At 42.5% G+C, this 22,807-nt stretch overlaps 1 protein-coding gene across 4 annotated transcripts in view; it reads left to right on the plus strand.

Annotated features, from left to right (window-relative positions):
• The window catches only part of DENND1A (DENN domain containing 1A), a 542,621-nt gene that overhangs the window by 376,855 nt on the left and 142,959 nt on the right, over positions 1 to 22,807 (plus strand). For all 4 annotated transcript variants that reach the window (XM_061199955.1, XM_061199952.1, XM_061199953.1 and 1 more), the window contains exon 13: positions 17,198 to 17,323. In XM_061199955.1, coding sequence (XP_061055938.1) covers positions 17,198 to 17,323 — 126 coding nt within the window. The remainder of the gene's footprint in view (positions 1 to 17,197; positions 17,324 to 22,807) is intronic.

Consider the following 22,807-nt stretch of genomic DNA (forward strand, 5'->3'; position numbering starts at 1 on the left):
TGTTTTATCCCTACTTTTTACTACATGAGTCATTATACATTGTAACATACTTGTGATACACAAAACAACATGGATGAATCTTGAATATATTACACTGAGCAAAAAAAGCCAGACACATGAGAATGTACTATATGATTTCATGTATTTAAAATCTAAAAGAGAGAAAACTACTCTACAGTGGGTGAAAGCAGGCCAGTGGTTGCCTCGGCCTGGGATGGAGAAGGCAGGAACTGATTGAAAAGGGCAGGAAGGAACATTTTGAGGTGAAGGAAATGTTCTATTTCTTGATTGTGGTGATGGTTACACAGATGTATATATTTGTCAAAACTCATTGAACTGTGCTTTTTAAATATATGCATTCTATTGTATATTAGTTTTGACTTGATAAAGTAAATTTTAAAAAGGAAGAGGACTTGGAAATTAATTTTAAAAAGGAAGTTCTAATATTGATTAGCTTTCAGAACAGCTGATTTTCACATGATTTATGAACATGGGTTAAGGGGTAACTTTGGAGGCAGGGTGGCTCTGGCTTTCTACTAGTTACCTAGACAATTTAGTCTTAAATTTTGTAATCTTATCTCAGTTAGCTTTTTGTACCATTAAAAAAAAAAAAAAAAAAGGGAGTTGGCAAGGTTAATACTGTTGTACTTTGCTGGGTTCCATGAAACTTGCAAATGTATTGCTTTCACTGACAATATTGTATTGTTCCCTAGCTATGGATTTGGGGGAAGGAATATGGCAAGAATAGTCCATCATTTATTGGTGTAAAGGCCTGTTTACATACTTCATTTTTTTTTAATAAATTTATTTATTATTTATTTATTTTGGGCTGCATTGGGTCTTCGTTGCTGATGTTTATCTCAAGCCCATGTGGATGCTTTGAACAGAAACATAATGTCCCTCCCTCCGCAGCCATTTAACCAAGCACTCTTCATCTGTTTCTCTCTTAAAATTTAAAGAACATCTCTTGTTCCTTCAAGAGTGTTAAGTATACACTGTTTAGCCAACGGGTAAGATTTGTAGGGCTTTTTAAAAGCTTGGCGAAAGAGAGCTCAGACGCTTCCAGGCTTCCAGTGAGGTGAACATACCACACCTCATCACTGATTTCCCAGAGCTCAGTCGGGGCCCTTTCTAATATTCTTTGGCCTGAAACTCACAGGTTTTTGTGTATGCACATGTAAGCGGAGACCTTTACCATCTGCTTACACTCTCCTTTCTTTTACTTCATGCTTTCTGTAACCTGATTGATGCTCTTCTAAATCAGCCTTTCTTATGTGGTGATATATGTAATAGGACATTAAAATACGTATTCCCTTTTGACTCAATAATTCTACTTTTAAGGTTTTTTTTCTGGCAAAAACTTCTAAATGGAGAAAGCCACCTAACCAAATAACATTGTTTATGTTAACTGAAGTTGGAAACAACCTTAATATCCAAAATTAAGGGGAGCGTTTAAGGTGATCTGTTCCACTGCTATTCAATGGACTGTACCATACAGTCACTAAAAATGATGGTTATGAAGAATGTGGGCAACACAGGAAATGCTAAGGATACAATTCAGTGGAAAAAGCAGAATATTGAATGATATATCTACCATGACTATAATTAAGGAAAACAGCCAGATACTCAGAAGTAAGATTTTTAAAAGAACTTCCAAATTATCAACAGTGGTATATTAGGATAGTAAAGTTATGAGTTAACATTTTTTTCTCTCATTTTCTAAATTTTCTGTGATATGATTATTACTAGTTTTATGATGGAAAAATCATCTTTCCTCCTCTCTCCTGAAACACTTGAATCTTGGCTTTTGGCTTTATGGTTTGTATGTCTTCAGGACTGTAGTTTCTCTTTCTTCTCCATATTCTTTGGATAAAAAGATCACAAATGACTTAATGATGCATTTTAAATCACTTAAACTTCTTGTTCTTCCTTGGTGGAATTTTTGAGGGATATCCAAGAGGTTTCTAAGCATGTGAAGAGAGAGAAACCATCTTGAGCAGTCTTCATTGGTGTGAGAAGGGGGAGACGGTAAGGGGAGAAAGATACTGTATACAGAGCACCTACAGTGCCCCAGGCCAGAGTAGTTTCCAGTCCTTCTGTGCTGCATCCAAGCTTCTTCACAAGCTGGACGCTGACCCCAGGCAACCTCTCAGCCTCATCTTGCATCACTTCACTACTCATACCCCGTTTCCCAGCCACTAGGAGAGTGATCCCATTCCCCAAGGCCTCATGCTCTTTCACATCTCTATGCTTCTTTCCATGCTATTCCCTCTGGTTAGGATACCGTTCCTTCTCTGCTTGGCTAAACCTATTTGCTCTATAGGGCACTCCTCAAATGTCACTTCTGTGATGCTTCCACAGCTTGGCACTGGGATTTCATAACATTTTTCCCATACTTCTTTTATACCACGTACTATATCATAACTCTTTCCCCTCCTAAGCATTTGGGCTCTACATGGTTGTGAACACAGCCCTGACACAATGCATGACTCACAGGGGCATTCAATGAATGTTTGTGGAATGAGTGAATGAATGAAAGAGTGAGCAAAATATGCAATCTGCTTTGAACTCTAGATCTTGGAAAACTCATTTATTCAACATTTGACTCTTCACTTTGTACAGGTATCTGGAAAAGCAAAGATCTGCAAAGATCAGAGTTCCCTTTTTAAAAGAGACAGGAGAAATTCAGTGTACATTACAGCTACAATTTACTGGGTAAATTGAGTGCCAAGCATTTTGACTCTTTGGTCATGATTACTAAATGCCATTGGGATTTTACTTTACACCCTAAAAATGGATTTCTTCAAATTGCAAGTAGTTACCCATTAGTGAAACCATAAAATCAACTTAGTGGGTCACAGCAAGCATTTTTTTAAATGGAGTTGAACAAGGAATATCAGAGTATATCTCAAATAATATGGGTAAGCATCAATTCATGAAACTCTTAAATATACATAATATACATATAATACTGGTTTACAAAGTATGATACATTCATTACTCTGCAACACAGTAAAAAAAAAAAAAAAAAAGGAAAACCATTGATATTATTGTGACCATTTTAATCATTAAAATTCATACCTTTTAATGTGTGAACTACCATTTCATTGTATGGATATATACCATAATATATTTGACCTGATAATTTCAAGTTTTGCATTCTTTTTTTTTTTTTTAATATATTTATTTATTTATTTGTTTTTGGCTGTGTTGGGTCTTCGTTGCTGCTCACAGGCTTTCTCTAGTTGCAGCGAGCGGGCGCTACTCTTTGTTGCGGTGTGCAGGCTTCTCATTGCGGTGGCTTCTCTTGTTGCGGAGCACGGCTCTAGGCACATGGACTTCAGTAGTTGTGGCTCGTGGGCTCCAGAGCGCAGGCTCAGTAGTTGTGGCGCATGGGCTTAGTTGCTCTGCGGCATATGGGATCTTCCCAGACCAGGGCTTGAACCCATGTCCCCTGCATTAGCAGGGAGATTCTTAACCACTGAGTCACCGGAGAAGTCCCCCAAGTTTTGTATTCTTTTAAACAGCAGTATGATGGACATATTTGTAGCTAAATCTCTATATCATTTACTTGAATTCCATGAATTGCTAGAAGTAGAATTTCTGAATCATATAAAAATTTATATAAAAATTTAAGGCTTTTGATACATACTTTTTAATACCACCACCTCTGCCAAAAGATTATACCAGTTTTCACTTTTATCAGTAACATGAAAGTTAGCACCTACTTTTGAAAAATTGTTTAAAATTCATATAATTTTTTTTTGGTGGAAACTATATGCATGTGTAGCTATCCCAGTCACCTGTGTGAGGCCCAGCAGTCATTTGGACCCTGTACTTCTCTTCTGTGCTGTGACACTGGGAAATGGACAATGGCTTCCTAATTACATTCCTGTCTTCAGTCTCTTCTAACTCCAATCAGTTTTCTGGTCTTTCTAGAGTAAAGTCTTCCTTGACCCTCCCTCAGTAGTTGATTGCTCTATCCTTTGTATTCTCAAAGCACATGACACATCCTTCTGTTACAGCACTCGTCATGTTATATCGGAATTATTTTTGTCTTCTTGTGTCCTCTCTTCCAACCCCTCTAGGGTAGGGACTAAAAACTCTTCCTTCTTTACGTTTATATCTGCCCCAGAGTTAAATATATAGCATGTACTCAGTAAATTTTCACTGAGTGAATGACAGCATCTTGTTTAATTGCGACCTCAGGACTGGTTCAAATCACATTAAAATTGGGCTATACCATGTAGCTGACTGTCTGTGGGAGTCCAAAGGCGAAACTGGTTCGGGAGGGCCCAGATTCAAGTTAAGCCCAGAGCCTGCTTGCTGCCTCTCCTCTGGAGTACCCCCGCTTAGCATGCTGGTTGGAGAGAGAGCAGTCTGCTCAGAGATGGCCTTGCTTTGTTAGGCCATTGCTAACAGCTTTGTTGGCTGGACCTTCTCTATGCCATGTTTTTTCCAAGGCCCGGAAACCTCAGACTCTAGAGATGCTGCTCCAGGGCCTCCTAGGTGCTGGTGTGCCATCCTACCTTGTGAGTCAACAATGCATTTAATCCCAGAAGCAAGGGACCAGACATCACAGGCTGTCTGGCTTAGTAGTCTGGCCCGGGAAATGTCTGAGCTAATAGTAAACCTTGCAAAAAACCCATTCTTAAAATCCCAATAGGAAGAAAAATGCCGAGTGGGGAGATGGGCGGGCTGTGACTGTCTTGAGTATCTTATGTAACTCTTTATGTGTATAGGCCTTGTAGACTTAGTACCCTTGTGGAATTGATCCTTCTGCCACGTTAAAACATATATTGTTAGTATTCTCTAATAGAATGTTTATTCATTCAACAGGTATTTCCTATGGGGAAATGTTGGTCAAAGGTTACAAACTATAACATGAATAAGTTCCAAGGATCTAATGTACATTATGGTGACTGTAGTTAGTAATACTCTATTGCATACTTGAAATTTGCTAAGAGAGTAGATCTTAAGTGTCCTTATCACATACAAAGAAAAAGTAACTGTGTGAAGTGATGAATATGTTAATTAACTTAATTGTGATGATTATTTCAGAATATATACATTTATCAAATCATCACCTTGTGCACTTCAAATATGTATAATTTTATTTGTCAGTTAGACCTCAGTAAAGCCAGAAAAGACAAAAGAAACCAAAACAGGCATTCCCTGAGCACCTACTATGTGTCAGGCTTTGTATTGGGTATAATGGATGCAGAGATGATTAAGACATGCACCTTATTCCCAGTGAGGTCACTGGCTGGTTAGTAGAAGAGGTAACAGAAGGCTGGGCTGCCAGTATTGCCCCCACTTCTCCAATCACAGACCATTCTCTATTGCTGTAAATGAAGGCATAATCTGGAACATGAATGTCACTCTTCAACTTAAAACCCTTTAATGGTTCCTCATTTTCCTCTGGGTAAAATTCAAGTTCCATAATATGGCCTTTTATAATCTAGTTTCTGCCTGCCTCTCCTGGCACATCTCTTGCCGCTCTCCTACCCACTTATACCAGCAACTTTGTTTCTATCCACAGGAACCATTCAGAGTGTCCCAAAGGGCAGACGCTTCTGGTTCAGAGTGTCCCAAAAGGGCAAATCAATAGCCAGTTCAGGATTGGAGATTATTTATCCAGCCAAAGTTTCTGGATGTGTGCTCAGTGTGTTGGACCATAGGAACATAAAGATGTACAAAAAACAGTCACTGTTCCTGGAAAAGGAGAGATGAGCATACTGGGAGGCGGGAATGGAATGCATTGAGGCTGGAGGTGTGAACAAAAGTATAATGCGTTTGGGCAGGGAATAATAGTTTAGTCCAGCTGGAGCACAGGGTGTGTGTTTGGGAGGGACAAAAGATGAGACCAAAGAAGTAGATGGGAAGGACCAGATGGGAAATGGTCTTCTGTCATAAAAACAAGTCTGGACTTCATATTTTGGGCAGTGGGTAATCAACTAAGGTAGTTAGGTCAGGTAATGACTAGACTAAGGGTGGAATGTTGGACCCAACCTCTTGTTGCTTCTCTGGTTCCTAGAATCTAGCCAAGCTCTCCCCACCCCAAATCTGATATTGGACTTGGGTCAGGGGACAGTTTGCTGAAGAGAATTCTTATCAGTATCACCTATCATCATTATCCAGTCATTCGTCCCTCATGCTTTAGGGGATTGTCTGTTGGTCTCTCTTCTGTGTTGGACCACTCTCCATGACAGTGTCCACTCCGTGACTTCTAAATTTCATGTAGGAAAGAAAGGATCATCGTGATCCAGTGGGCCTTGCCCTGAGTGTGTGTGTGTATGATTTGTCAACAGTCGAGTATTTTATGGGAGTTTATGGGACTTAATTAAAGATGCTGGAGCAGGAGCGCTGTGGGACATCAGCAGAGACCTCAGCAATAAACCGCAACTCCAGGCTCTGGAATGCAGTAAATGTTTAAGAGACTTCCTTCCTTTCATTACTGAATTTTACTTTACTTTTATACCAGTAAAGAGTTGTGTTTTATTGGTTGAAATTTCTTGATTCCGTTTTCCCCAGGTCTGTTTAAAAGCTACATTTTATCCTTGAGGATGTTTGGCTCGTGATAGGGGAAGTGCTGCCAGCGAATTCAATTAACTGGCAGAGCTCACAGATATTATACACGGATTTCTTTTTTTCCTTCTTTTTCACAACTGCTACATAAACACAGCTGGGTTTAATATTTGTCGTAACAAAGATTTAACTTGAATCGTTTTACTCTGGGTAATTAATGCTTGGAATCTCGGCTACTTCTTCGTTCATTTGTGATCTGCATTTTTGACTCTGGCTATCTAGATAATGAAGTGTGCTCCTCTAGGTCTTTGCCCTGCCTTAAAACTGCTTAATATTTGGCCGTTCCCACTAGAGAGCAGATGCTTTTCTTTGCAAGAATTGAATTTCTGTCAGCTCTTTTATGCATCATGTGTTTGGAACTGTAAGTGGATCAAGTTGTTCATCACAGCAGGGACACTGTGAAACACATCTATTATACACACTTCCCACCACCCCCCTTCCTGTTTTGTTTTGTTTTTTTTTCTCCCCTGAGGAGGTGGAGATGCCCAGATCCCCTTGGGAGATATCTCACTCTGTGTGGATGTATCCATGTGATCCACCATGGATCCGGCCTGGCTACATCCCTAAGCATGGAAATCTATATCCATTCAGCCCAGGATTGTTGCTGAGACGAATCCTGCTTTTTATCTTTGTAAACACCAAGCACTTCATTAACTCCCAAATACACATAAGTTTGGGTCACTAGATAAACCCACTAGGCTTAGCATAATGAGTGACATTTCAGTCATTGATGCCCCAGAAAATGTTAATTGTGAGCCCATTATTCTTTTTTATGCTAAAATAATGGCTTGGGTAGTTTTGGCTTTGGAGTTGGGTTAATGTGGAAGAATAGTCAGCATCTATTAGGCTCCTGCTGTGTGCCAGGTACTGTGTGAGAGGCTTTGAAAATCTTGACATTTAATCTACATAATAATCCTTAGGGGAAGGGGAGGTACTTTACCCCTTTTTTGTTAAATGAAGAGAAGAAAATAAGATGCCTAAAGACATCCAGCTAATAGCAAGCAGCTGAGTCAGAATCTGAACTCAGAGTTTGCTAGACATACATTCATTGGTTGATCAATGCATGGATTTATTATACATGTTCATTACATGCAGCCATTGCTCCATTTGGGTTGTCCCATTCCACGTCAAGTCTCAGGCCAGCTGATTGGCTTTTATGAACACCTTTGTATCCATCTAAATCTGAACTATTGGTGGTGATTGGAATCATTTATTTAGTTTTGCTTTTTCCATCAAGCTCAATGCAAATACAATCCAACTTCCCAAAGCAACCTACCATTTTCTTGCAGTTTTCATCTGTGAATTTCAATCCCTAGATTCAGCTTTGAGCTGACAGCTGAGAATTCCAAATCTAAATAGTTTAGTTTGTCAACACAGCTTTGAAAAGCAGGAGTCTTGATGATGTTCCTACTGTGATATGCTCATCGTTTGGGCCTCAGATAATGCTAAAGGCAAAAGTGTATTCTGGTGCATTTTTCATCGATATCATTCAATTTGCAGGAGTCATTATGGGACATTCACATGTCTGAGTGAAAGACCGCTGATCTGTAGGATTAATTATAGTTAAATGGAAAGGTGGCTTTTGCTCATGAAGAAAGTCAGTCTCTTGGTAAACATTTTTAGTTATGAATAACTTTAGTCTTCCTCCAAATACTTTTCATTAGAAGCAAGCATTAGTGTCCTGGTTCATTAGCAATAGAGTAACTGCTTTATTGTTGATCTGCAGTCCATTTTGTTGTTGAAAGATGTTGGTATTTTTTTTTAAAAAATTGAAGTATATGTTGTAAAAAAACATGCATTATAACTTTCCTTTTACAAGTGTGTATCTGTCTTTTCAAAGGTAACTTACATTTGTATTTTGTGCCTTGTGTTTGCAAGAGACTGGTTCTTGGTTTATTCATGTTGACAACTGAAAAGCCTTAGACCTAATTAAAAGAATTTCCACGAGCACCTTTACTGAACCATTTCATTACGCGGCACTGCACAGATTGCATTGTGAAACATGGTGATAGTTTAAATCTGACCTTTAAACCTAAACTGCCAGAAGTAAGGGGGAGAAAACCCTTCTTTGAAAATACTCCATGGATACATACATACACAGGCATACGTGCATGAACATATATGGATAGAAATAATCTTTTTATTGAATGACCACCTAATATTATAAATACACATTTACTTTGAGCTCAAGTCTTGTAACCTTCTTTAGTGTTCAGCTGCATTAATTGTGTGTGTGTGTGTGTGTGTGTGTGTGTGTGTGTGTGTGTGTGGTGTGTTAAAACTAAATTGTTTTTTAGGGAAAACAAAGACAATTTCACTTCGGGCAAAAAAATAAAAATGTGTTTGGAGGCAGATGAGTATTACAAATAGATAGAAAAATGCGAAAATCTTTGCTCCTGTGTGTTTCCATTTACAATGCTGAGGTGCTGGGATTAACCAGGCAGGGAGGGGGCTGGAGTGCACTGTGAGTGCAAGACTCCTCCTGAGCTTTATTTGGCAGAGAGTAGAAATGGACCTTTTTGTTTTAAAATTGTACTTTTTTACTCCAAGAATGTCATCCTGAGAACTTGATAGTTTGTTCTCAGGATGCTCAACAAAGCCATTATAACATGTAGTGAAGTAGCCGCTCACATAATGAAAATTGATCCTTTTGTCTGACAAAAAGCTGCTTAGAATTGTAATGCTCACCTCTTAACTTTCTGACTTAATACTCGGCCCACAAGATGTCAGGAGAGACAGAGGGAGCAAAGACCTGGGCCCCTGGGGTCATAGCCAGCCCCAGCTTGGAGCTCCGCATAACCAGCACAGCCCCCACTCCCCCATGGAGAACCAGGCTCTTTGAGGGGAAAATCGGATGCAGAAGAAGCAATTAAAGCCAACCGAGGTCAAGGTACAACCATGTTCTCGAGTAAGAAACAGAAAAGCAAGGAATGAAAGGAGGCAATAATGGAGATATATTAAGTTGTGGAAAAAAATAAACCAGTATCGTGGACAAATCTAATTTGCTGGTCTAAGAAATCCTGGCAGCAGTAAGAATTAATGGAATAGCACAGACTTTGGAGTAAGACAGACTTGTGCTTGACTTTAGCCTCTGCCCCTTGCTGTACTATCTGTGTGAGATGGGGCTGAGGCTCACTTTTCTCATCTGTATAGTGGGGATAACTGTCCCTGCCTGGCCCACTTGTTCTGAAATTTTAATACAGTGCTGGGCATGAAAACACCTACCATGGCTTTTGGTACCTAGTAAAGTGCTTGATAAATACTAGTTCCTGTTCCTTTTTCCTGATGCATTCCTGGTTTTCTCCGAAACTATTCCTGGGAATGAGAGTGGGGTGAGATTGCCTTTACATATCAAGACTTTTTGCTTCAAATTTAGGCAAGAACTAACTAAGGCACAGAGAGATGCACCGTGCCATTTCATTGCCCACGTGAAGGTAGCAGAGGAGCCAATATACACATGCCCCTGAGGATGGGAAAACAAGGCAATAGTTCCTCCTCCCCTCTCCAGACCCAGACGTTCCCCAGGAGATCTTATAACAAAGCCTTGATGTCTAGTTTATTCAGGAAAGGAAGAATCAATTTGCCTTAGTCCTTAAGGGCTATTTTTTAAACAGGGAGAGAAAGTAATTCTATTGCCCCCCTTCCAGCTGCTGCAGGTGTCTGATTTGTCAAAAAAAAACTTTTAACTTCAGTTCTGACACTGAGCAGTTAATGCAAGCGGACCCCCTGCCCAGGCTGACTTGAGTCAGAGTTTGAGAAGAGCTATATCTCTACTTGCAGTGTTGTGCCAGCACTGAGGGTGGCCATGGTCCCTGCCTCCCTAGAACCTTCAGTCTAATGGAAGAGACAGACGTTAATGGACTGTCACATAATACATCATCACTTTGCTGTTTGTCTCTGAAGGAAAGGTACAGGGAGAGTATATGACAAGGGAACCTTGGCCTAATCTGAGTGGGTCAGACCGAGGCAGTGGTATTTGAGCTGAGATCTAAAGGATGAATAGTAGTTGATCTAGGGCCTTGGGTTGTCCAGTATGGTAGCTACTATCCACATGTGGCTATTTAAATTTAAATTGATTAAAATGAAATAAAATTCAGTTCCTCAGTCGAAGCAGCTACATTTCAAGTGCTCAATAGCAGCTACCACACTGGACAACACAGGTGACCGATTATCTGTGGAAAGGCCTGTTGCACGGTGCTGAATGCTAGGCAAGGGGATGATGGTGGAGAGAGCACTCCAAACAGAGGAGTTAGCCTATCCAAAGGTCCTGGAGTATAAGAGAGGCCAGGGCAACTGGAACCCAGTTGGTGTGGCCGAAGCCATGGAGGGGGTGCAGGAGCCTCGGATCTGAAAAAGGCTGGAGCCTTGCAGGCCAGGCTAGGACTGTCTTTATCCTCAGAGCAATAGGGAAGCTGCTGAAAGATCTTAAGGTGCCAGCACTGATGGAAAGAGGTGGATAGGAGTGTCTCAGAGGTGGCTAGGTGAATAGCATGCCGTCCTTATTCTCCTCTCCCCCTACAAATTGCAACCAAGTGATGAAGAAATAATCTTATTCTTGTTGAGTGGTATAAATTGTAAGGGTTATCTTCATCGTAGCGGGAAGGAAGATATGTAAGCTGCTGGTTATACAAAAAAAGCTAAATATGATGATGAATACAATGGGAGAGCCCCTTTTGAAGTAGTAATAAGCTAACTTGCGGCTGGTCTGGGGGAGCTTGACTGCAAGCCCTCGGGAGCTGGGCCCTGATCATATGCAGCTCTGTTCCCAGCACATCTCCAGCATGGGGCCTGCAAAGATTAGGCCTCAACCAAAGTAACAGACTAATGTGTCCGGAGAAAGAGCTATTTGTTCTGACAGGGCATCACAGAAAGTCAGCAGCTTTTTAAAATTTTTTTAATAGAAGAGTTTTGTTAGAGAATGAGAGAAAGAGTATCCCAGGCTTAGGGATAGTTTTGAGGCCTCTGAGATTGAGTAGAAGATAAAGTTGGAAACAGAGCTGGAGCCAAACCCATAGAAGGCCTTGAATATTGTGCTAAGGAACTTGGACTTTATATGTTAGCACCATGGAGTCACTGAAAATTTTAGAAGAAGGAAGTGATATGATTCAACCTCTCGTTTTAGAAAGATAATTCAAAGTGCAAAGGATGGATTAGACCAGGAAGAAAATAGGAGAAGGGCCACCAGTTGAAAGACTGGTGCAGTAGTCCAGGTACTAATTAAACAAAACACAAAGCCAGGCAGTTTGTTATGTCTGTTCTCCATTTACATCCATTATATTTTAATCCTCACAATGTATGTATGTTACAAATACCTCATTTTACAGCAAAGGAAACTGAAGCTCAGAAAGGTTAAGAAAGTAAGGAAGACTGATTTCTAATCTTAGACTTGGCTTTTGTGACTCAAGCTCTACACTCTACTGCCTGAGGAGTGCACGGGGATAGAGGAGCAAGTGAAGCCAAGAGACCCCAGAGGCAGAGCCTGCAGTGACCAGGGCAAACAGGAAGAGGGTGCAGGACGGGGTGGGGAACGCTGCATATGTTACTGGACATGTGGCACGTGCAGTGTTGTGTAAGACTGGCCCCGTTGTCCACTTTAATTCATTCAGCGACCAGGGCTTCATTTGCCTTGCAATTTTGGGTGCATCTTAGTGATGACCTTCTGCAAAAGGGAAATGGATGAGTATCAGTTTCTCCCCCAATCCTTCCCAACTGAGACCATTTCTTCCAATGATCATTCACTGAAGAATGTGATCCTAGACTTTCCTCCAAGCACGGAGGCTCGGCCATTGGAAATGCCTTTTAAGATGTCAAAACACTCGCTCGTCTGTTCTTTTATTTAGCAAAAAGTGCTGAATGATGACACTGGGCCAAGTACTGCTGGACCACTGCTGGCCCTTCTAGGAACTCACAGTCTAGCAGGAAAGGTAGTAGACACTACAATTCACTGACAACTCGCAGTCCAAGGGGGCCCAGGCAGGGCGTCATTAAGCCTGTCTTAGTGGTCAGGGAAGGCTTCACAAAGGAGGGGACATTTGGATTCCCTCTTTCCCTTAACCCAAGGCAATGTTTAATTTGACTATTGAAGAAAAATACCTCATTTAAATTCTTTATTATAAAAGTAACATGCTTTTTTATAAAGCATAATCAAAACAATCAGAAGTGCATAAAATAGAAAGTGAAAGCATCCCTACATGGTTAAAGTTTGATACGTGGCATTTTAGATTCTTACTACATATATGTAAACATCCATATATATAAATGATTTTTATACATATATATATATTTTTTTAATGATTTATGTTGTATACATTGCTCTGTAACTTGTGTTTTCTCCCCATTTGGGTGTAGTTTGTGGACATCTTTTCATGTTAGTTCACAGAGTACTGCCACTTTTTTTTTTTTTTTTTTTTAGTAGCTATGCAATATTTCAAGGATGTGGTGTAATTTACTTAATAGGCGCCTACTCATGGACACTTGGATGGTCTTTCAAAGGGTAAATAGATGTTCACAAGTAGGACAGAAAGGGACAAGGGACAACTCCATCTGAGTTGTCAGCATGTGTTTGGGCTGGAGGGTAGTATATGCTCCTAGATAGCAATTCAGTATCAGTCAAATACCCATTAAGGGGGGCCAAGGGAAGCGAGACCAGCTGAGGAAAGCGTCACAGACTACTCTGAGGAGTTGGGATGTTTTCCTGCAGGTGGTGATGGCCAAGGGTGGGGGCACTGAAGGATTTTGATAGAGATCAGATTCATATATTTCCAAGAATACTAGGACAGCTATGGGTGGATGACATTGAAGGAAAACTAAAGACAGAGAGCCCATCTGATCTGGGAAACTACTCCACTGATCTGGGCCAGAGAAGATGGGCAGCACAGGGCCAAGGTCATGGGCACTGAGAGATTCAGGAAATATTGGCAAGAGGGTGGTAAGATGTGGAGAATGGTTGTGGGAAGGGAAGGAGAAGAATGGAATCTAACATCTGAATCTAGCCTAGGAGACTGGCTGGATGATGCTGCGGTATCCAAGATGGGAAAAGAGGAGGAGGAGGGAAGTTAAGATGCTGACAAGTTCGATTTTGTACTCTCTTCCCTTTGTTTTCTATCTCCCTCCTGATACCTCATTAAAGGAGGAAGCCACCCTCGCTGGCTTTTCTGTCCCCCCAAATTATGCCTGATGATCCCTGATGTTAATGATTTGACCAGCACCCCCAGGAGCACTCAGAGCAAGTTGGGTTTTAGACGTATGACTGGGGGTTATTTAGCCTTAGATTTTCCTTCCTCACTTTTATTTAAAGGACAGTATGCTATCACCAGTTATCAGTTGTGCATATACTTGAAGTTTCAAAGTTTGAAGTGCTGACAAAAGCTTCTCCTTGTTGTAGGGTGAGGAGAGGTCTTCAGAAGTCTTGGCCTGAGTGGTCACAGGGGCACCAAGAGCCCAGGACCACTTGGCTGGTTTCAGAGCAGCTGGGGCGGGCAGGAAGGCACACACTCCTATTTGCTTAGTTACAATCAGCAACGACTTCTTTGTGTAAAATGGTAATGAGGCCATTAGGAGAGGCTCACCTGAAGTGCAGCCTTGTGAGTCCAAGGTAATTAAACACCTCCCGAACGAAAGCAAAAGGCCAGGGAAGGTTAAGTGAGGAATAATCTGCGGCACAGGTGGCCCAAGGGCTTTGAGGAGACAAAAGAGAGACACTGGCTTGTACTGTTTCAAAGGATGGAAATGTCACCCTCGTCCCCGGGAAAGGCAGGACTTTTATTGTTTGGAGGGTGGGAAGTGGGCAATATTTTTAACATTTTAATAAAGCATATTTCTTTTCACATTGCTATTTCAAGTTGGAGGTCCATGACAGACTGCCGGGGCACTGAGTGGCCTGCGTTGCTTCTCGTGGGCTCTCACCACTGCGATGCTGGGGCGCATGTGTGCCAGAATGGGGTGGGGGGGGGTGGTCACGATAAAACGAATATTTCCACCCAGGTGTCATGACAGACTCCAAGCTGCTTCCAGAGGAAAATTGTTTTCCTTGGCCCACCTCTGAGTGGAGATGGGGTGGCTGCCCGCTCAACGCATGTTCCCGTCCCTTCTGACTTAGCTGAGAAGTAGATCATCCCACCTTCACTCACTAGATTGTCCAAGCATGTGGCACGCCCCTTGAGCAGCAGCACAGGATTTCTTCCCCTACGCTCAGTAAACACGGATTATTTTTATTTTAAAAGATCTGGCAAAAGAGGATTTTTGCCATTCGGTTTCTTGCCTCAAAATCTCTGCTGTCTCCACATAAAAGCTTATACATGAATGTTTTTAGCAGCGTTAATAATAATAGCCAAAAAGTAGAAACAACCCAGGTGCCCGTCAACTGATGAAGAGATAAAATCTGGTCTTTCCATACGATGAAATATTATTCAACTGTGAAAAAGAAGGAAGTACTAATAAGTGCTACAATGTGGATGAAACATGTTTATAATGAGCAGTATGCTAAGTGAAAGAAGCCAGTCACAAAAAAAAGACCACCTATTGTATGATTCCATTTGTAAGAAATGTCCAGAATAGGCAAATTCATAGAGACAGAAAGTGGATCAATGGTTACCTAGGACCGGGGTGAGGGAGGAGGGAGCAGGATTAGTGGGGAGTGAGAAGTACCTGCCAATAAGATGCGTTTTCTTTTTGGGGTGATGAAAGTGTTCTGGAATTAGATAATAGTGATAGTTCTACAACATTGTCACTGTACTAAACTACTGAATTATATATTTTAAATGAATGAATTTTATAATATGTAAAATATATCTTAATAAGCTATTACAAACCCCTTATCAGAAGCTTGGTAATAAGAAATAATGTCCATGGAGCATTTCAAGAGTGTATGTAATCCATCCCAGATTCTTAATATTTTTAGGTTCACAGGCACCTTTAGGAACCTGAGGATAGCTATACAGCCTGTACCCAGAAAAATGATCATTACTCATTCATATTAAAAATTTGTAGATGATTCATGGACCACCTGCATCTAATTTCCTATTTCATCTTTAAATTTTACCCTAAATTTTATCCTTAAATAGTGTCAGGCCGTTAGGTAGTCCTATATCTAAGCCCCATACAGATTCCTGAAATGTGCTCTTCATATGTCACCTACATGCTTAAAAACAGTCATTAGCTTTACATTTATCTCAAAATGAAGGAAAAAATTTCTTAATGTATTCACAGCTCTTGACCCCTGCCTTTCCCTCTATCCTCATTCTAAGCCATATTCTCCATTCTCTCCACTGAAGCCACAGTTCTCCCTAGTCTCTGAACTCCTCCTCACTACAGTGTCTTTGCAAATGCTGATCCCCGTGTTTGGTACACTGTTCCTTTCCCTCTTCGCGAGTTAACTACTTCAGCTCATCCTTCAGATCTCAGTCTAAGCCTGTTTCTCTCCGGGAAGCCTTCCTTGACCTCCTTGGTGAGCTCTATCACAGGCTTGTCATGGTAGCAATGTCATATGTATTGGTATTTTCTTCATGAGAATATAAGTTTAATGAGGGGAGGGCCCTTGTCTGGTTTTGCTCACCGTTGTATCACCATTGACTCAAGGCTACCAAGTTGCACAATTCCAGGGACACTTTTCACATGGAACATAGTGTGAGTGGTGTGCCCAGAAGTTGTGCAACATGGCTTCCTGAGATGGATGGCATATTGGAAACAGACCAGGAAACTTAATGTTGTCTCTGATGTTGAGGGCAACAACCGTCATGTCACACAATCTTTCCTACATTGAGGACTCATAGGAAAAAATCTCTTTTCATTCTCACTTTCAGGAAATGCATGTGTTCATGTGTGCAACTGCTTTGGACCCAAAGAATCTCACAACTTCTCATGTTTCCCTTTTTGCTTTGCCATGACTTTCTTGTCTATTTTGTTTTAATCTGTTGGGTGCCTATCTATAAGCTATATAAGTGTGTTTCTGTAAGTCTATATAATGACTATTCCTTTAGAATATGAGGTTTATAATAATATACATATTATATATACTTTATATATATTTAATAAATATATAATTTATAGTACATTTAATAAATATATATTTAGAGTATGAGGTATATGATAATATATAATCTGTTATAAATAAGCCATTTATTTCTAATATTTGTAAGTAATCTGAAGAGGAAATGGAATTGGAACTAAAAAAATTTGTGTATCTTGGGCTCAGATTATAAGACTTCAATTAATATTCCAACTTGGTCACTTCTTGGGTTTGTTACTAGGCATGTAATATAACCTCTCTGAGACTGTTTCACCCTTGTAAGATGGGAGCACAATCCCTTTCCTACAGGATTGTTGAAAGAATTAAGTAAGAAAATTTATGTGAAAGCAATTAACCTGGCACATTGAAACTGCTTAGAAAGTGGTTTTGTTTTTGTTTTTATTAGATACTCTCTAATAGGAGCAAGATTTATTTAAATTTCAAAAACCTGCCCTAATACTGAATGTGTGTTTGTTCTCCCAGCAGTTGATGTGTCAAATCCATCTCCATCCCGGGGGTTTTCTAGAGCTCTGTGTGTGTTGGGCGTAGCCAGCCATCCTCCTCCGACCCTGCCCTCAGCCTCTGTCTCCTTTGTGTCACCAGATCTCTTCACTGAAGAACCGGCTGAAGAAGGTCTCCACAACAACTGGCGATGGTGTGGCCAGAGCCTTCCTCAAGGCCCAGGCCGCTTTCTTCGGCAGCTACCGAAACGCTCTGAAAATAGAGCCGGTGAGTAGCTTCTTGGCATGTCACGAATCTATGTTTGGTCGGGGCCACAGGAAACCTGCTATTCATCTGGTTGTTGAATTCACCAAAAGAAGTTGTGTGTGTGTGTGTGTGTGTGTGTGTGTGTGTGTGTGTGTTGGAGGGCTGGGGGAGTGTCCTCCCCTCGCGCTACCTCTTAGCACGAGGAAGCCGAGCTGCCCTGTGTGACGCACTCTGCTCCTGTGGATGTTAGGGCCCCTCCCCTCCCTGGTCAGTAGCAGCCTCTGCGGGTCACAGTGCTCAGCACTGCACGCACACCTGCTCTCACTGAGGAGTCCCAGTAAGCCTGAGAGGTAGCAGTGATCATCTCCACTTGACAGATGGGGAAACCGAGGCTCACAGAAGCAATGACTTGCTGACCAGTGGAGGGGCCAGGTAGGTCGGCCCAGTGCCCATGCTTTCCCACTGTGCCTCACCGCCCTTTTCCTGCACGGGGACCTCTACTCCACACTTGAGAAAGCAAGGCATCCAGGGGGCTCAGTTCTTAGAGGTTCCCAGAGTGGTCTTGATGTATTGACTACAAAGTATACTGAGGACTGGGGAATAATGTCTTCTGCCTCCATGGCCCTTCAACCTTTCTGAGCTTCTGTTGCCTCATCCGTGAGGTGATTAGTTATTGTGCGGATATGAAGACACCAGGTCATCCCTAAAACCAAAGAAGCTACTAGCTCTCCCAGCTTCAGTGAGAAGTTTTCATCGGATATCTGCCTCCTCGTAGCCTCTTGGCCAAGGAGAATGGAGAAATTGGCCCAGGGACCTGGGTCGCTGCATACGAGAGGACATTGGAGGGGACCTTGCTGGCAGCCCTTTTCTCTAGGGAGCACGGAGCTCCCTTCATCCTGAACAGGCGGAGATGGCAGCCACACCCAGCCTAGTCAGAGTGGCTGTGAGGGACCAGCCCAGGTCACACCGCCTGTAGGTCAGGATGTTTGTTTTTGTTTTAACCCGTAGCATTTTATTAGATTAAATGACGGAAGATGAGTAGATATCAGGCAGTGCATTTCATGTGCAAACTCTGACAGTGAATCTTGACCATGCTTCCTCATAAGCCACAGTTATACCTTGCTAAGTACTTTTTCACTATTATGACTCCATTGCGTGTGTAAGTGAAGCACAGAGTGATAGCAAACACCTTGTTTTCCCTTCACCCAGGGCGCATGCTCTGTGAAGTGGCTGGGGCGATGGGTGCTCAGGGAGCAGCAGCCTGATGCCACCTTGTTCCTTGTCTTCCATCCAGCACTTGGACCTGACTCGCTAGGCTGCCTCAGCTTCAGGCAATGTCATGGTCACGTAATAGAAGGGATGCACTCTTTTTCCTTCCAAAGAAATACTTCCCTTAGGTCCTAAAAAGCCCTTCAGCTTAAAGCAAGTTTCTCACGTCCTGCTTGTCTCCAAGACAGATGGCTCTGATTCTTTGTCCTGACCTTGGGCCCGTCCAAACCAGTCAGGTTCAGTGCTGTTTTGAGAGCTGGTATAATTCAAGGAAAAGTCTGTCTTCTTCCCATCTTTAAAGTGAGAATGGGACAACTGGCCCAGTCCTTTCCTTAGGCTGCTGGGAACTGATAGACATGAAGTATTTCCACTCTTACAATGACATCATTGTTGTCATGTATACGTCTAGAATCCAGAGGCTGTTGAGTCTGGTACATATTGCTGGGTATATGATCTGGGCAAAAGTTGCTCCTCCAGAGAAGTTTATGGTTGTACTTGCACTTGGCTCTCAAAGGCATCGGATTTAAGGATGGAAGTCCTGGAGTTTAAAGCCTGGCTCTGTACTTGGGCACTTAATCTCTCTAAACTTCAGTTTCTTCACTGTGAAATGAGAATAAGCATACCTATCATTCTACATTTCCAGATGGTTATAAGGAGCAAGTGAGCCATAAAACCTCTCATAGGAAAGGTGAAACTTGCAAAAAGAAAGACAGCAGCATCCTTTCCTGTGGTGGGCGTGGAGTTATCTGAGTGAGCAAAGGCTTGGAGGCAGGACCCGTCATGGCCCCTTTGTCTGGAGTCATGGGTTTGGGTGGGGAGATGGGGCTGCAGGAAAGGTTGGAGCCAGATTTGACAGAGCCTTGGATGGTAGGTTAGGAGTGTGAGCAGAGGTGAGATGTGACTGAAGTCATGTTTGACCAGTAATCCAGTGCTGGACTGAAAAGGAAACTGGAAGCAGAGACCAGGGGACAGTTGGGGAACTCAGAAGAAAGCCCTCCAGTGGTTACACCAGGAAAAGGTACCACGAAGAAGAAATGACTAGATGAGTCTAGAAATAGAAAAAATATGGGCGATGAGGGGAAAGAAATGTCATAATGTCTCCCAAGATTTGGATCAGGGAGAGAATGATGATGCCCATAGTAGAAAAAGGGAAAGCTTGAAGTAAAGGTGTCCCCAGTAGCAGATTAATAATGGTAAAAACATGGAATGGACTAAGTGTCCATAATGATAAACAACTGGTTAAGTAAATTAAAATATATCCATATGATAGAATATTATATAGCCATTAAAAGTAGCATTTTGAGGATAGGCTGATGAGTTTGGTTGTAAACATGGTACATTTCATTGAATTTTAGCTGTCATTCCATCATAAGATGTACCACTATTGCATGTATCATTAAGAAAGGGTGCTGCCAATTATAATTGAAGGATGCCGTCAGTTGTAAGACATCCAGATTTCAGAGATGTTAAGATGTGAAGAAATTTGTGTCTTAGAATCAATGAAATAAGGCAGACTTGTCGTGCTTTTGGTCTGATTTATCTGTACTAGAATGGCTTTTTTCTGTAAGGCCAAGAGGGAAGCCAGAGGGCCTGAAAGTTTCTGACCAAGCCTCATCATGTTATCTAGATGGTTTTTAAACCATAGATTTAATTATAGCCAATTTTCCTCACCTAAAAAATGGAATAACAACACTTCCAATGCCAGATTGTTTGTGAGATTAATTAAAATAATGACTGCAGAGTGCATGTGAGCTCAAGAAGGGGTCAGGGGTTTTAGAGTCAGGCCACATGGTGGGGGTGGTGCATGGGGAACGGTGACTGGGTGAGCCTGCTTGGGTGACAGGCAGCACAGTGCTGAGGGGATAGGGTGTCTTTCATGGGGCCACTTGTCTTTAGTTGTTTCTCTGATTATTTTAAAAAACAAAAAACAAAAAAACCCTGCTCTTGGTTTAAAAAAAAAAAAAAGGTTTAAAGTAACAGGACTAGGGACTTCCCTGGTGGCGCAGTGGATAAGAATCCACCTGCAGTGCAGGGGACACGGGTTTGAGCCCTGGTCCGGGAAGATCCCACATGCCACAGAGCAGCTAACAACTACTGAGCCTGCACTCTAGAGCCCGCAAGCCACAACTACTGAGCCCGCGTGCCACAACTACTGAAGCCCGCGCACCTAGAGCCCGTGCTCTGCAACAAGAGAAGCCACCGCAATGAGAAGCCCGTGCACTGCAACGAAGAGTAGCCCCCGCTCGCCACAACTAGAGAAAGCCTGCGCGCAGCAACGAAGACCCAACACAGCCAAAAATAAAATTAAATCTTTTAAAAAATAAAATAAAGTAACAGGCCTAGAAATGAGAAAATACCCATAATCCTATCATCTGGAGTTGAGATAACATGTTAACATGTTTCCACCAAGGTTCTAGGGTTTGGGGGGTTTTTTGTTTTGTTTTGTTTTGTCTATTTGTTTTTGAGCCTGTTTGCCTCATCTTTTTTTTAAAATTTTTATTGGTGTATAGTTGATTTATAATGTTGTGTTAGTTTCAGGTGTACAGCAAAGTGACTCAGTTATACATATACATATATCCACTCTTTTTAGATTCTTTTCCCATATAGGCCATTACAGAGTATCGTGTAGAGTTCCCTGTGCTATACAGTAGGTCCTTATTAGTTATCTCTTCTATATATAAGGGGGAGGGGGGATAAGTTGGAAGATTGGGGTTGTTTTTGTTTCATTTCGGTTTGGGGTTTTGATTTTTTACTTTTAGATAGTTGAGATATTCCTGGCAAAGCAATCCAGTTCCCTGTTATTTAGTTTTGTCTTTTAGTGTATCGTAAGCATTTTTTCATATCATATAAAAACTCTTAAACATTGGCTGCACATCTCCCATCAGGTGACGCCAGTCGGTCTCAACCCTGGCTGTGGATCAGAATCACCTGTGGGGCTCTTAAAAAGGCAGATGTCTGGGCCCTACTCACAGAGATTTTTATCAGGTTCTTGCCATCTGAAACCAGTGCTGAGGCCCCCCACATTATCCCAGCACTGGTCCTTTTGATTGTCAGTAACCTTTCACCATCTTAAACCACACTGTGGTGAACATCTTTATATAAACCTTCATTCCATGGTCTGAATTATTTCCCTTGGCGGCATCCCCAACGTGGTTTTACTGGGTCAAAGGACCCGAATACATTTAAGGCCTTCGATTCATAAAGTGAAGGAGAAAGCTGGTGGCCAGAAGTGGTTGGTAGCCTCGAGGGGAGACTCTGGGACAGGTCAAGTGGAGAACGGTCCGTGGCTGAGGACGAAGACTGCCTGCAGGGGCGGGCTGGGAGGAGCGTGCGGGGCACAGAGGCTGCCCACGGGGCACCCCGCACAGTGCAGCCTGGGGGCTTTTCCCACCTGGGCCCGCGGCTGCCATCATGGGACTTGGGTCACTGAAAAGTCACAGGGTTTGGGTTTTTTAAAACATGAAACATCACAGACTCGACGGTGCTCCTTTCTGCTCGGCTCCCGCAGGACCCCTCAGGAGGGGCCAACCCCAGACCAAGAAGCAGAGATGGGCCACAGCTCCTCTGCGGCCCAGAGCTTACTTGAGATTTTCAACTCCTTGGCCTTTTTTTTCTCTCCTACTGGAAAAAATTTAAAACGCAGCTGGCTGGGGAGTCTCAAGCTTCATTTTCTTTCCCCTGCCTGGAAGGGAAGAGGACGGTGGCCCCCTTGCTGAGGCCCGGCCACGTGCCAGGTGCCAGGCTGCTCTTCTCCGTCCGTGCCTTCTGCCGTGTGCCTGTTCCAGAGCCAGAGGGCCTTTGTGGGCTCCCCGGTAGGGTCTCTCTTCAGGGCCAAGTGACTTATTCCTCCCGAGTATCAGAAAGTGAGACGCCAGGGTGTCCAGCTACAGCCAAGTCTCCTACCTGCTCAGCGGCCTCCAACAGGCTTCATCCCTGAGTTGCTTTGCATCCGTGGTCTCAGTAATTCCCCGTGACTGCCCCTTGCTGTCCACGTTACAGATTGGGGAGAGGGGCTGAGGTTGCCTTGACTTCCTGGCAAGTAGCAGAGGCCAGGAATCGGACTCAGGTCGGCCTGACTCAAAAACCCAGGTTTCTTCCACCCCACCCTCTCGCCTGCCTTTGTTCTGGTTTCCTGGTGTTCCACGTTAACAACTCTTTCTCTGCATTTCCAGCGCCGGGCATGGGTCATAGCATAGCAGAGGCATCAATGCATGTATTTTGGAACAGTGGTTGGAA

The sequence above is a fragment of the Eubalaena glacialis genome, chromosome 9 (genome assembly GCF_028564815.1).
Source record: "Eubalaena glacialis isolate mEubGla1 chromosome 9, mEubGla1.1.hap2.+ XY, whole genome shotgun sequence".
NCBI classification, from domain to species: domain Eukaryota; kingdom Metazoa; phylum Chordata; class Mammalia; order Artiodactyla; family Balaenidae; genus Eubalaena; species Eubalaena glacialis.